Below are 14,919 nucleotides of genomic sequence, written 5' to 3'. Positions count from 1 at the left end.
ATGCTGGAGTGAATTTTTGTTAATCTTCAGGGTGCCCCCGGACTCCCATCTTTGGTTTTGTTTTCCAGCTGCCACTGTAGCAAACAGCCTGGTGAGTTTTCAGTGGTGTTAAATGGCTCGATCAACGGGCTCTGGATCTTTGGGGGACGATTTGTGACAGGCGGGGGAGGTTTTTCTCCTGCGCACAAATGCGCCTTGTGCTTTAGCAGCGTTATCTAGTTATAGGTGGCAGAAACTGTCATCCCAGTAGAAGCTGCCAGGTGACTTGGAAATAAATACGGTAACATGAACGCAGGAAAGACTTTTTTGCCCTCTCCAAGTCCAAGATGGTCTGTCATTATCTGTCTGTATTTGATTCACCGGAGTGTGGCTGTGTGCGCTTCATCTGGTATTGTTCATTGTTCCTTTAGACCAGGAAATTGACCTTCTTCCTTTGAGGTAACACGAAGGTGTCTTGTGAAGGAAACCTATCTGGCAATGAACTCTGGTGCGCATTGCACTACATAAGAACACAAGAGACGCCAATGTTGGGTCAGGCCAAAGGCCCATCCAGTCCAACACTCTGTGTCACACAGTGGCCAAAAATACCAGGTGCCATCAGGAGGTCCAGCAGTGGGGCCAGGACACTAGAAGCCCTCCCACTGTTGCCCACCCCCCAAGCACCAAGACTACAGAGCATCTCTTGCCCCAGCCTGAGAGTCCCTATCTAGACCTTGTGGCGAATAGCCACTGATGGACCTCTGCTCCAGATGTTTATCCAGTTCCCTCTTGGAGCTGTCCATGCTTGTAGCTGCCACCACCTCCTGTGGCAAGTCAATCTAATTCTGCGTTTTCTTGTTCCCAGTGGTCCGGCCAATGCTTCTCAGAAGTTCATTGGCGGGAGGGACTGTGGTTTGGTGGCAGAGCCTCTGCTTCACATGCGGAGGGTTCCAGGTTCAATCCCCAGCATCTCCAGTTAAAATGACTAGGGAACAGGTGATGTGAAAGACCTCTGCCTGAGGCCCTGGAGGACTGCTGCCAGTCTGAGTAGACCACACTGACCTTAACGGACCAAAGGTGGCGGCAGGCACCATGACGCCCATGGGCACCACGTTGGGGTGTTGGGTGATAGTGAGATATTGAAAAAAATGGTATTTAGCAGAGATAAAATAGCCAAGCAGTGCCAGAGTAAGATTAGTAAGACTCAGAGTCCATGTGTGATTAAAATATAAAGTTTTTACTAAATTCTAGCATGGGAAAGGGTAACTGGGATGAAAATAACAACAGAGCTAAATCGGCTACATCCTTACTCTACAAAGACAAAACTAGAAGAGAGGAGATTATGGCTGCTCTTCTTCTTCTTCTTCAGAACACCAAACAAAGACGGGAAGAGAAGCCATAAAATGGTAATACACCTTGGCACTTTAGTCCCAATCAAATTCCTAGATCAGGGAGAAAATTCCCGGGCATCCTACAGCTAAAGAACATTGGTTACATGAGAAACATGTGACTTCCTGTGAGTAACATAAACAAACATTTAACCCCAGATATACTGAGTGTTTTCAACTTGTAATACCCAACATGGGGCCCCCGTGACAATGGCGCATTACCAGTGAGGGACACGGTGGAAGTCCACGAAAGCCAGAGCAATAAGACTCGTGTTCGATCCTTTGCGCATAAGCCCTTGAATCTTTGTCGTGCGCAATAATCAATGTTCCAGGCCCAGTCTGAATTTTCCAGGCCAGCTCTTGCGTGGCTGGGCTTCGGCCTGTATTTCTGACCCCTCAGTCTTGGTTTGTTTTTCCTCCCCCTTGTTCAAAAAATCAGCTATCAAGCGGCTATTGTACGCTGGCGCTCGCAATATGAAAGCGTGGCTGTGTTTCTTCTCCTGTGAACTCGTTGCCCCGGCTCCTGGCGGTGTGCCAGTCGAGCGAGCCAACGGCTTTTTCCGCTGGTGACCTAAATTTCCTACTGGATTGTTCAGTGATAGCCAAGGCTTGTGTGAGGCGGCTGATGCGGCGGCCTACCTTCTCCTCAGGGACTGTGGGAAATGACCTTGAATTCACCAGCTCTGATGTGCAACTGATCTGCTCACATTAAATATTTGTGTGTGTGTGTGTTGGCTTGGTAAATTCTTCCACTCAAGTAACAGGCGGGAATATAATTATGAAAGGATGCCGTTGTCTCAGCTTTCCTCACAATCGTGGTTACGGTCGATAAACATTTGCAGGACTTTGACATCCATCCAGTATTGAAATTACATGATTTTTTTTTGGGGGGGGGACACATTACGTCTTTCTGAACTTCCATTTATGCTGTACTGGAGAAATATGATTGTGTATGTAGGGTTTGCCAACCCCCCAGGTGGGGCCTGGAGATCTCCCAGATTCATTACACGCATGAACACAGGAAACTGCCTCATACTGAGTCAGACCCTCGGTCCATCAGTATTGTCTACTCAGACTGGCAGCGGCTCTCCAGGGTCTCAGGCAGAGAGGTCTTTCACACCACCTACTGCCTGATGCTTTTAATCGGAGTTGCTGGGTATTGAACCGGGAACCTTTTGCGTGCCAAGCAGAGGCTCTGTCACTCAGCCACGGCCCCTGATCTCCAGACTACAGAGGTCCATTCCCCTGGAGGAGGAGGAGGAGGAGATTGGATTTATACCCCGCCCTTCACTACCCAAGGGAGTCTCAGAGTGGCTTACAAACTCCTCTCCCTTCCCCTCCCCACAACAGACACCCTGTGAGGTAAAAGAAGAAGAAGAAGAGATTGGATTTATACCCCGCCCTTCACTACCCAAAGGCGTCTCAGAGCGGCTTACAAGCTCCTTTCCCTTCCCTTTCCCTCCCCACAACAGACACCCTGTGAGGCAGGTGGGGCTGAGAGAGCTCTTGAGAGAAACTGCTCTTTTTAAAAAAACAGCTGTGCCAGAACTATGGCTTGCCCAAGGTCATCCAGCAGGTGCAAGTGGAGGAGTGGGGAATCAAGCCCGGTTCTCCCAGATTAGAGTCCGCACACTTATGGTTGCTTTAGAAGCAGACTCTGTGGCGTCATACCGCACTGAGTACCTGCTTCTCCCCAAACCCTGCCTTCTCCAGGGTCCCCCCCAAAAAATATCCAGGAATTTACAAATGCAGAGTTGGCAACACTACAGCTTCACACATAGAAATATGCTTAGAGAGCCAGTTTGGTGTACTGGTTAAGTGCGCGGACTCTAATCTGGGAGAACCGGGTTTGATTCCCCGCTCCTCCACTTGCACCTACTGGATGACCTTGGGCAAGCCGTAGTTCTGTCAAAGCTGTTCTTGAAAGAGCAGTCCTCAAGAGAGCTCTCTCAGCCCCACCCACCTCGCAGGGTGCCTGTTGTGGGGAGGGGAAGGGAAAGGAGCTTGTAAGCCGCTCTGAGACACCTTTAAATCCAATCTCTCTTCTTACTTGCAGAACTTGGCCTTGTCACAAGGTTCGCATACATGTGTGTGTTCTAGGGTTGCCAAGTCTGGGTTGGAAAATTTCTGGACACTTGGGGGTGGAGCCTGGGAAAAATGGGATTCGGGGAGGGGAGGGACCTCAGCAGGCTATAGTACCATAGAGTCCGCCCTGCAAGGCAGCCGTCTTCTCCAGGGAAATTGATATCTGTAGTCTGGGGATCGGTTGTGATTCCGGGAGATCTCCAGGCCCCACCTGGAGGCTGGCAAGACTATTCTGTCCTGCTTGTTGAAGGACAAACTCATATTGAAAAATATGGGCTGCTGAAGGCTAGATTTTCTTAAGTGGAGTTCATCTGATGTACACGTGCAGGTTTCCCTTTGGTAGTTGGCTAGATGTCAGGCAAACACTTCTCCACACACTCCCAGCATTCCCCCATAGCTAAAACCACGCGGGCTGCAACGAGGTCTGGATTTCATTGATATTTGGCGAGCGGTGAGGATCCTGTATCCAAAGCCAGCTATGCAGTGATCAAACCTGAGATTCCTTCATGCAACCTATTCTCATTCCCCTGTCTGATAATTGCAGAAAATCGCCCCAGGGAAAAATCTGTCTCCTGAATTCACCGTGTGCTACGGAGCATCGATCGAAAATCTAGATATTTTAATGACCGGTCGAATGTTGATGTCCTTTAGTTCTTTCTTTTTTAAAAAAAGTGCTTGGGGAAAAAAAGGACATTGAATATCTGCTGTCGCTGCAGGGTTGCCAACCTCCTACCCAAACCCCGCCCCCTCAGGCTCCGCCCCCCAAATCTCCAGGTATTTCCCAACCTGGAGCCAGCAACCCTGTTTGGCCTCTGGCAGTGCATCTCTCTCTGGGATCTCAGGCAGTAGACTGCCCATAGGCCTGGTGGCTGAGATCAATGCTCCTTCTAAGCTGTGGAGTCTTGTGAGCAAAAATTCTACTTTGTGAGCGACTGGCAATAAAGTAGTGAGCGAGCGATTAGGCTGCTGCATCCGTTAGTCTGCTCCGGAGCCACCCTTCCTGAGCGCTAAGACAAAAATGTGTGAGCCGGAGGCTAAAAAAACTGTGAGCTGGCTCACACCAGCTCAGCTTAGAGGGAACTGTTGGGTGTTACATGTTAAAAACACTCAGCATATATGGGGTTAAATGTCTGTTTGTGTTGTCACAGGAAATCACATGTTTTTATATAAGCCGATGGTCGTTTAGAACTGCAAGCCCGGGAAAATTCTTCCTGATCCAGGAGTTTCATTGGAAGCAAAGTGTCAAAGTGTTTTAGCATTTTATGGCTTCTCTTCCTCTCTTTGTTTGCTGTTTCCAAGAAGAAGTACAGAAGCCATTATCCTTCTTCTAGTGTTGTCCTTTGTAGAGTAAGGATGTAGCTGTTTAGCTCTGTTGTTATTTTCATCCCAGTTACCCTTTCCCTATGCTAGGATGTAGTAAAACTTTTCTATTTTATACACACATGGACTCTGACTCTGATTATTTTACTCTGGCATTGCTAAGTTATTTTAACTCTGCTGAATTACAATTTTAAAAATCCAACAGGAACCCTGTTTGAGATTATTGGGAGACGCCAGGCATTGGATCTGGGATTGCCCTGTGTGTAGAGTATGTACTTTACTGTGGAGTTGAAGTGCCCTCCCCAGATTTTAAAGGTAGGAGCCCCTGACTGCTGCAGAGGGCAGGATTTGAACACGGGCCTGAGGATCCATGCAAAGCAAGAGTGCCGCGCTTCAGCCCTATTCTCTGGGCTAAATGGTACAGAGCCCTTCACTGTTGCACACCATGGGCTCTGAACAGGGAACCAAACAGCAAGCAAGACAGATGTGCCATTCATTATGAATGGCTGGTATTCCTGATAAGAATCTGGGTCCATTTCAGTGTTTGTTTGACTAGGCAAATACCCTGCAGCCATTTTCAGCAGTATCCCCGTGTCAATTATCTCACTTGTGCTGGATCTAAAAACCTCAAATATGCCCATTGTAAAGGGTAGCAGTACCTTGCTTACAAAATCTCCAGGCCAGTTTGGCTGGAGATCCTGGAGGTTTTTTTGTCATCTTCTGGGCCTGGAACATTGGTCCCTGGGGGTGTGGAGGGGGCGGCATTTGTGAATTTCCTGCATTGTGCAGGGAGTTGGACTAGATGACCCTGGAGGTCCCATCCAACTCTATGATTCTAGGACAACAATAGGGTACCAGCTCCCGGTTGAGAAATACCTGGAGATTTGGGGGACGGGGTTTAAGGAAGGAAGGAACTTCAATGGGGTATAACAGAGTCTACCTTCCAAAGCAGCCATTTTCTCCAGGGGAATGAATCTCTGTCGCCTGGAGATTTGTTGTAATCCTAGGAAATCTCCAGCTAACAACTTGAGGTTGGCAACCCTATGAAACAAGCAGTGTCTTTTCTTGGCCTAAGCTTTTGGTCCTTAGGTCTTTTGATCTGGAAAGTAGCTAAACCCTGTTCTTTCCTGCCCGGAAGCTTGCCTCCTGTGCACTGGAAGGATGAATGCCACTCCAAATGCATCCTGTTTTAAACTGCCGACAACACTTCCCGTACGAATGGCTCCTTTTCTACTCGTTCGGTACCTCTAAACATATGTATGTCGATAGTTGTCATGGTGTTTTTCCAGTTATTTGTTGGAGTTCATCAGCAAAGTGTCAGGAAACGGGCTCAGTGTATGGGAAATCTCTTTTAGCCCCAAGGAGTAATTGTGAATCGTTTGGAACAATTCAATTTATATCGGAGCCTTGGCAAACGGGGAGACAGACAAACCCATTTCTGATACCGTCCCCTTATTTGTTTTTTGTCTTTTTCAGGACCAAGAAGAAAATAAAGGAGCTACAAGTTGGCCGGAGTTCTACATCGATCAGCTGAACTCCATGGCTGCTGTAAGTGGAGTTTTCAAAAGATTGCTTTTTAAAGTTACGTTAAAAAGAAAAAGAACATTTCGAACACGAAGGACAGGATTGTGTATGAAACTTAGAGGTGCCGTGCCTAGGTAGTCCAAATTCAGCAGGTGGGGAAGCTGAATACTGTGAAATGTATAAATCCATTTGATTTTTGAAGATTTTGTCTAGAGTCATAAAATCGTGGAAGGGGTCCTACAGGCCATCTAGTCCAACCCCCTGCTCAGTGCAGGATCAGCCTAGAGCAGTGATGGTGAACCTTTTAGAGACCGAGTGCCCAAACTGCAACCCAAAACCCACTTATTTATCACAAAGTGCCAACACGGCAATTTAACCTGAATACTGAGGCTTTAGTTTAGGAAAAACAACTCATACATTAACATAAGATGATCCAAACATAGTAAGGAAAGCAGTCCCAAATGCTTTCATTTACTTAAAATTATTTGGCAGAGAATTCGACACTTTAATGACAGTCTGGGCCTGGCTGGGGCGATGGCATGCGTGCCCACTGAGAGGGCTCTGAGTGCCGCCTCTGGCACGCGTGCCATAGGTTCGCCACCACTGGCCTAGAGCATCCCTGACAAGGGTTTTTGTCCAGCTGCTGCTTAAAGACTGCCAGTGAGGGGGAGCCCACCAGGTCCCTAATATATTTGTGGCTTGCTAGTCATAGAGGAAAATTAATGAGCTATACAGTAGTGCAGAATCCCTCCCTGTCTCTATCCAGGGGAAACTGGATTCAGCTTCACAGTTCTCTGGCAGGCATAATCTACCCCAGGGGTCGCCAACCTTTTTTGAGCCTGCAGCCACTTTTGGAAGGGTGGTGGGAACAGCCACAAAATGGCTGCCGCAGGAGGCGGAGCCAATTGCAAAATGTCGAAGGGTGAGGCTAGTAGTAAAATATATATTAAATATACTGAACATATAAACGCATGCAGTATTTCAAGAGAATGTAATGTACATCGTAAAGTCTTACAAGCCACAGAATGAGAATTCTTAAAAGAAGCACTATCTTAAATAGTCCACAAGCACAAGCCTTCCAAAGGGCAGTGACACTATAGAAAAAAATACTGTATAGTATACCCTGACAGTATCGTATGTGATGTTCAGACCGTTACGAAGAAAATCCTTCATCAAAAGGGTATAAGTCAAGGTAGGTACAATGGCCATGCACAAATCAAAGTTTTGTTTTGTATTAAGCATAGTCCAGAGCCTCTTAACATGTTCTCAGCCCAATGGTATCAAGTCTAGCAGGCAAAAAGACTTTTATGCAGGGTTTTCCTGTCTGTGTTAAACTGCTCTCAGTCAGGGCTGAATTCCGAAACTGTCAGTGCTTGACTCTTCTCAGCCAGGGCTGAAATCAGGCTCAACTCAGTCAAGGCAGAAATCTGACTGACTCTCTCCTCAGCATGCAGCTCTCTCAAGACTTTCTCTGCTCAGCCGATGCTAACCAATCCGATTGCTTGGAGCAGCCTGTCACTCAAGGCTCTCTGTTTCTGTGAAGAATTAACCCTTCACAGTCCTTTAAAGGTAAAGGTAAAGGTTCCCTTGCTCGAAAGCCAGTCGAGTCCGACTCTAGGGTTGCGGTGCTCATCTCCGTTTCAAAGCTGAAGAGCCAGCGCTGTCCAAAGACGTTTCCGTGGTCATGTGGCCGGCATGACTAAACACCAAGGCGCACAGAACGCTGTTCCTTTCCCACTGAAGTGGTACCTATTTATCTACTTGCAATTTCTTGCTTTCGAACTGCTAGGTTCTTTACCTGTTTGTAAAGCACTTCTCTGCTTCTAAAAGTGCAGTCCGTCACAGGTTGGGAAACTCCAGGTTGGATAGAGCCTGGGGAGGACAGGGGACCTCAGTGGGGCACAGTGCCATAGAGTCCCCCCCCCTCCAAAGCAGCCATTTGCTCTCTGTAGTCTAGAGAGGAGCTGTAATTCGGAGGGATCTCCAGGTCCCACCTAGAAGCTAGCATCCCAAGCTGCTTTTTTTTCTTCCAAAAAACATTTTTATGATCGGGTTATAACAACACGTCCAACATTATAACATTCCCTTATTTCCAATATAGCCCTTTTCCCTTCTTCCCTCCCTCCCCTCCTCCAGGCTTCCCGCAGTGATCTCACCCCTACCAAATTTCTTATTGTTATCTAATCTTTCTACTAAACCACAGTTTAATAAGTAACTATTACTTTAACTATCTTCCTCTTATAATCTATCTTATAGGTAACATTTCTTTAACTACCATTAACTTCTGTTCAACTCTCAACTCATTCTATTCCTAATGATTATTAAAGCATAATAAATTGTTTCCAACATCCCAATATTTCTCTAGATATTCTTTAAAATCCATCCAATCTGCAAGAAATTCTTCGTCTTCTTTGTTGTTAAGTTTCCTTGTCGATTTGTCCATTTCTGCCATAAAAAGCATTTTTCTAATCCATTCCCAAACCTCCGGTACTCGGTCTTGTTTCCAATATTGCGCATAGGTCATTCTTCCAAGCTGCTTTTCACATATGCAGAATTCCTACCCAAGAGGCACTCGGCCTGCTGGGGGAAGAGGCGTCCTGTGTTTACAAGTGGGTCTACTCCAAAGGTGGAAGCATTTTAGGCCAGCTTGTCCTGGCCTGGATGAAGCGCTCGGGGTTAGTCAACACGTTACAGGCCACGATTTGTGCTGGGAAGGCCAGGCCGGGCTGGGCCACCGGCTCCCTTCCCAGCTGTCCAAGCAACTGCAATGGCATAGTGCCACGGCGTGTGCTTGCCAAAGCGAGGGGAAGATTAGTCTCTGCAAACCCTCTAACGACTTCAACAAGAGCCCCTTGATCAAAGACAACAGACGCGGCTTGTCTCGAGAGCACTGATTGATAGGCCCTTAGGGCAAGGGTTATTCAGTTACGCCAACAGTAGTGAGCCCCCCCCCCTGGGGGGGGGCTGGAATGTTTACGAGGGTTATGCAGGGTTCTCCTTGCAGGCTTCGTGTCCGCGGGCCCTTTGACCAGAAGGAGGGCGGGGACCGTTAACCTGCAGGGCTGCATCGTGCCTTCCGGGTGGGGGGTCTGGGACCACTGCACGTATATTTCAAAGAAGAAAGCTGCAGTTTATACTCACCAGCAGGCCTCCTGACCAATGTTCCCTCTAAGCCGTGGAGTCTTGTGATCAGAAATTCTACTTTGTGAGCGACTGGCATTCAAGTTGTGAGCAAGCCATTTGGCTACTGCATAAATTACTTTGCTCTGGAGCCCATCCTTCCTGAGCTAAGATAAAAATGTGTGAGCTGGAGGCTAAAAAACTGAGCTGGCTCACACTAACTCAGCTTAGAGGGAACACTGCGACTGATGCTCTACCGGTAGGGTCGCCGGGTCGCCCCGGCCACTGACAGGAATGACAGGGTAGAAGAGGAAGAAGAAGAGATTGGATTTATACCCCGCCCTTCACTACCCAAAGGTGTCTCAGAGCAGCTTACAAACTCCTTTCCCTTCCCCTCCCCAGAACAGACACCCTGGGAGGCAGGTGGGGCTGAGAGAGCTCTTGACAGAAACTGCTCTTTTTCAAAAACAGCTCTTATCAGAACTGCGGCTTGCCCAAGGTCATCCAGCCAGGTGCGAGTGGAGGAGTGGGGAATCAAACCCGGTTTTCCCAGATTAGAGTCCAGACACTTAACCACTACACCAAACTGGCTCTTGTTGCCAGATCCAGGTTGAGAAACTCCTGAAGATTTGGGGGTGGAGCCTGAGGAGGACAGGGACCTCAGTGGGGTACAGTGCCCTTGAGCAGAGGTGTCAAACTCATTTGTTACGAGGGCCAGATCCAATGCTCCCCTCTAAGCTGTGGAGTGAGTCTTGCGAGCCAAAATTCCACTTTGTGAGCTACTGGCATTAAAGTTGTGAGCGAGCGATCTGGCTACTCCATCAATGAGTTTGCTCTGGAGCCCCATCCTTCCTGAGCCGAGACAAAAACGTGTGAGCCGGAGGCTAAAAAACTGTGAGCTGGCTCACACTAACTCGGCTTAGAGGGAACACCCCAGATCTGACATAAATGTCACTTTGTCGGGCAGAGCCATGTGTGCCATAAAACATAATGCCCGGTACCGGAGATATCTCCCCACTGACCGTGACCCTCCTTAGCAGAGCTCGTGGCCAAACTAGCACATCCTCGCCCCCTATGGATGCCAGCTCTCTGTTGGGCAATGGCTGCAGATCTGGGGGGAAGACCCTGGAGAGGGCCTGCATTTGGGAGAGGGAGGGACCTTCACAGGGGGTATAATACCCTAATATAGGCCCTTCTGGTCCATATTTGGACTGGTTTCCCCCCCAGTTGCTCGCAAGCCAGATAGGAGCCCTGGACGGGCCAGTTCCAGCCCCTATGTGTTTGACGTGTCTGCCCTAGACTCCACTCTCCAAAGCATCCATTTTCTCCAGGGGAACTGTAGTATCAGATCAGTTGTAATTCCGGGGGGTCCCCAGGTCCCACCTGGAGGCTGGCATGTTGGGTATTACAAGTTGAAAACACTCAGTATATCTGGGGTTAAATGTTTGTTTATGTTACTCACAGGAAGTCACATGTTTCTCATGTAACCAATGTTCTTTAGATGTAGGATGCCCGGGAATTTCTATTTATGGCTTCTCTTCCCATCTTTGTTTGGTGTTCTGGAGAACAAGAAGAGCAGCCATACTCTCCTCTCTTCTAGTTTTGTCTTTGTAGAGTAAGGATGTAGCCGATTTAGCTCTGTTGTTATTTTCATCTCAGTTACCCTTCCCCATTCTAGAATTTAGTAAAAACTTTATATTTTAATCACACATGGACTCTCAGCCTGAATTATTTTACTCTGGCTCTGATGGACTATCTTATCTCTGCTAAATACCATTTTTTCAATATCTCACTATCACCCAACATGGCATCCCTGTCTACCAACAGATTTGTGCTGTGGAACCGTCGCCTGGCTCTTTTCTTAACACGTTTCTTAAGTGCAAATTCCGTTAGACTGTTGCCGCAAATGAGTAAATACAAGGAGTCTAGTAACACTTTTATCAGGAGCTAAGAGTGTTGATAGTAATTAGATAACACTTTCACTGCTCTCTGGATGATCCATATATTTTGCTGTCCTGGAATTTATTATTATCACTGGGTCCTGTCCCCCCCCTCCCACGGAGGTTAGCCATGTTGGTGTGTGGTAGAACAGAAAGATTTGAGCCAAGTGGCACCAGTTTGGTGTAGTGGTTGAGAGCGGCGGAGTCTAATCTGGAGAACTGGGCTTGATTCCCCACTCCTCCACATGCAGCCAGCTGGGTGACCTTGGGCCAGTCACAGCTGTCTCAGAACTGTTCTCTTACAAGCAGTGCTCTCAGAGCTCTCTCAGCCCCACCCAACAGGGTGTCTGTTGTGGGGAAAGGAAGGGAAGGAGATTGTAAGCCGCTCTGAGACTCCAAGTTAAGGGCAGGGTATAAATCCAATCTCCTCCTTCTCCTTCTCCTCCTCTTTTCCTCTTCTTTTTCTCCTTCTCCTCCTCTTCCTCCAACAGGATTTTTGGGGTATTTGCTTTCAAGAGTCAAAGCTCCCTTCTCTGATGAAGGAAGCTTTGAAAGAAGAGAAGAAGAGATTGGATTTATCCCCCGCCCTTCACTACCCAAAGGAGCCTCAGAGCAGCTTACAAACTCCTTTCCCTTCCCCTCCCCACAACAGACACCTTGTGAGGTAGGTGGGGCTGAGAGAGTAAAAATTCCAGGACAGTAAAATATATGGATAATGCTTTTTTTCAAGAACAGCTCTGACAGAACTATGGCTTGCCCAAGGTGTTGGGTTATTGTTATTAATTTCTAAAGTTGATCAGCAGAGTAATCAGCATTCAACAGAGTTTTAAAGAGTCAGAGTCCATGGTGTGTTTTAAATATAAAAGTTTACTACAACCTAGCATGGGGAAAAGGTATACGGGATGTAAAAGAACAAAGAGCTATATTCCTACATCCTTACAGCTAGACAGAACATGGCAGAAGGCTAATGGAGACTAACTTCTTCTCAGGACAAAGAGCCATAAAATGCTAATACTAGCCACTCTCGTCTCCAGTCAGAACAACAAACTAGATCTGAAGTTGCCGAGCTTTCTAGCTCTCTAAACTTATTGTTTACAAACAAGCATGTGATTTAGTAAACAGCATTAACCCAGTAAATACTGAAATAGAAGTGTTATAACTTGTAACATCCAACACGAGGTCATCCAGCAGCTGCAAGTGGAGGAGTGGAGAATCAAACCCAGTTCTCCCAGATTAGAGTCCGCGCACTTCACCACGACACCAAACTGGCCCAGAAGGAGGAGGAGGAGACTGGATTTATACCCTGCCCTTCACTACCCGAAGGAATCTCAGAGCGGTTTACAAACTCCTTTCCCTTCCCCTCCCCACAACAGACACCCTGTGAGGTAGGCGGAGCCGAGAGAGCTCTTGACAGAAACTGCTCTTTTTCAAGAACAGCTCATATCAGAACTATGGCTTGCCCAAGGCCATCCAGCCAGGTGCAAGTGGAGGAGTGGGGAATCAAACCCAGTTCTCCCAGATCAGAGTCCGCGCACTTAACCACTACACCAAAGAGTCAAAAGTCCCTTATCTGATGAAGGGAGCGTTGATTCTTGAAAGCTTATACCATGCAAATATTAGTTGGTATCTAAGGAGCTACTGGACTCGAATCTATCGGCTGTTATTATTGTTTTTATTACTGTTGTTTTATTTATTTATTTATTACTTTAGGCTTGATATACCGCCCTAACCCCTGAAGGGGTCTCTGTGGTGATCTTCGAGTGGTCATCTGTGCATTCACACCCTTGGGATACTCTGCGCCTGCGCTGACCTTCTCGGTACCGATAGCTAGCAAAAAGGGATTTTCGCGCCTCTCCCAGGTCACGCGCCGGCTCCACTGCGCATGACCAAGGAGGGGCACGCAGATCCCGCCAGTTCTCTTCTGACCGCCGCGCTGGTAGGACGCCTTCTGCCTCGGTCTGCTAAGTACCAAACTTTTTTTGCTAAACTTGCGTTTAGTTAGTTTCTCTTTCTTTATTTTTGTAGTTAGCATTTTTCTTTCGGTGTTTGTTCTTTATTTACGTTCCCCTCCCGCTGGCCTATGGCCCCGCGGTGGGGTTGTTTCAAACGGTGTAGGACTTGCGGCCTTAAAATATCCCCCACCGACGGGCACTCGCTTTGCCTCGTTTGTTTAGGGGAGTCGCACTGTGTCTCTAAGTGCAGACATTGCCGAAAGTTTTCGAACCAGACGAGAAAAAACAGGGCAGCTCGTCTACACTTGGCCCTGATGGAGAAGGCACTATCTCCACAGTCCTCTTCACCGTTGGACACGTCCGGGCACGCCTCGATGTCCACCTTGGCTGCGGACACTTGTCCTCCCGTTCCGGGATCATCGACGTCGACGGTCGCAATCGATGCTTCGGCACCGAAAAGATCGACGCCGATAAAGGACCACCCCGTACCTTCCAAGATCCGGAAGCAGGGGTCATCCGTTGCCGTACCTTCCAAGATCCGGAAGCAGGGGTCATCCGTTGCCGTACCTTCCAAGATCCGGAAGCAGGGGATATCTGATGCCGTACCTTCCAAGATCCGGAAGCAGGGGATATCTGATGCCGTACCTTCCAAGATCCGGAAGCAGGGGATATCTGATGCCGTACCTTCCAAGATCCGGAAGCAGGGCAAAGACTCACAGCAGGCGAAGAAACCTAAAACGGACAAACCCAAAGTCCATAAGGTTTCGGCTAGTCAGGGTCGAGATCCCACGCAAGAACCTCACCCGATCGGTTCGGATCTCGACATCGACCTTACTCAACAAACAAATCAGTCGCAACCTGATTGGTCGAGCCGTCAATCCTCTCATGCCTCCCCAGAACGTGGAGTCGAGGATCGGCACCGACCAACATCTCCTCCCCTGACTTGGGATGAGAGGCAATGGCATTATTTGTACGGGAATCGATACCCATACCCTTGGGCACTCCCGATACCACCCCCACCTGAATGGGATCGTCAGTCGGTGTCATCCCGCATTTCGCGCTTTCAAGATCGACCATCGGTATCGAAGCAGTCGATACCGACGCATCCACCAGACCCGGTTGTGCCCCCGATTAACACACCGGCACCGTCTCAACCTGAATTACTCGAATCATCTCCAGAACCATCCAATGTATCCTCCGATTCAGATGGCTTTTCTGAACATATCGAGGATGTAGATGCACAGCCCACCTCGCAAGATGTGGAAGCGGATTTACCTATTTCTCCATCAGAGGATGTTAAGTCTTATGGAGATTTTATTCAACGCATGGCATTAGATCTATCTATGACTCCTACTCTCGTTGCCAGTTTTGTGGATGATAACGTTTTTGACATTATGCACTCTAACACTTCGCCCTCCGTGGCTCTACCAATGACAAAAGTTCTCTTGCAAACTACCAAGGACTTTTGGACTCGTCCAGCCTCCATTAATGTCTCTAATAAGCGTCTGGATCACATGTACAAGGTCCAGGAATCAGGGGCTGAGTTTTTATACACACACCCAAAGCCCAATTCTTTGGTCGTCTCCTCATCCACAAAAGGAAAAGCGAGTC

General features: G+C 48.0%; 1 protein-coding gene across 1 annotated transcript in view; it reads left to right on the top strand.

Annotated features, from left to right (window-relative positions):
• DAAM1 (dishevelled associated activator of morphogenesis 1) overlaps nt 1-14,919 on the top strand; it is a 321,668-nt gene that overhangs the window by 207,354 nt on the left and 99,395 nt on the right. Inside the window, exon 4 of the mRNA XM_015423080.1 lies at nt 6,249-6,320. Coding sequence (XP_015278566.1) covers nt 6,249-6,320 — 72 coding nt within the window. The remainder of the gene's footprint in view (nt 1-6,248; nt 6,321-14,919) is intronic.

This window comes from Gekko japonicus, unplaced genomic scaffold, assembly GCF_001447785.1.
Source record: "Gekko japonicus isolate JY-2015 unplaced genomic scaffold, Gekko_japonicus_V1.1 scaffold345, whole genome shotgun sequence".
Classification (NCBI taxonomy): domain Eukaryota; kingdom Metazoa; phylum Chordata; class Lepidosauria; order Squamata; family Gekkonidae; genus Gekko; species Gekko japonicus.
The sequence above is the reverse complement of the archived record's forward strand: the minus strand, read 5'-3'. Positions and strand labels throughout refer to the sequence as shown.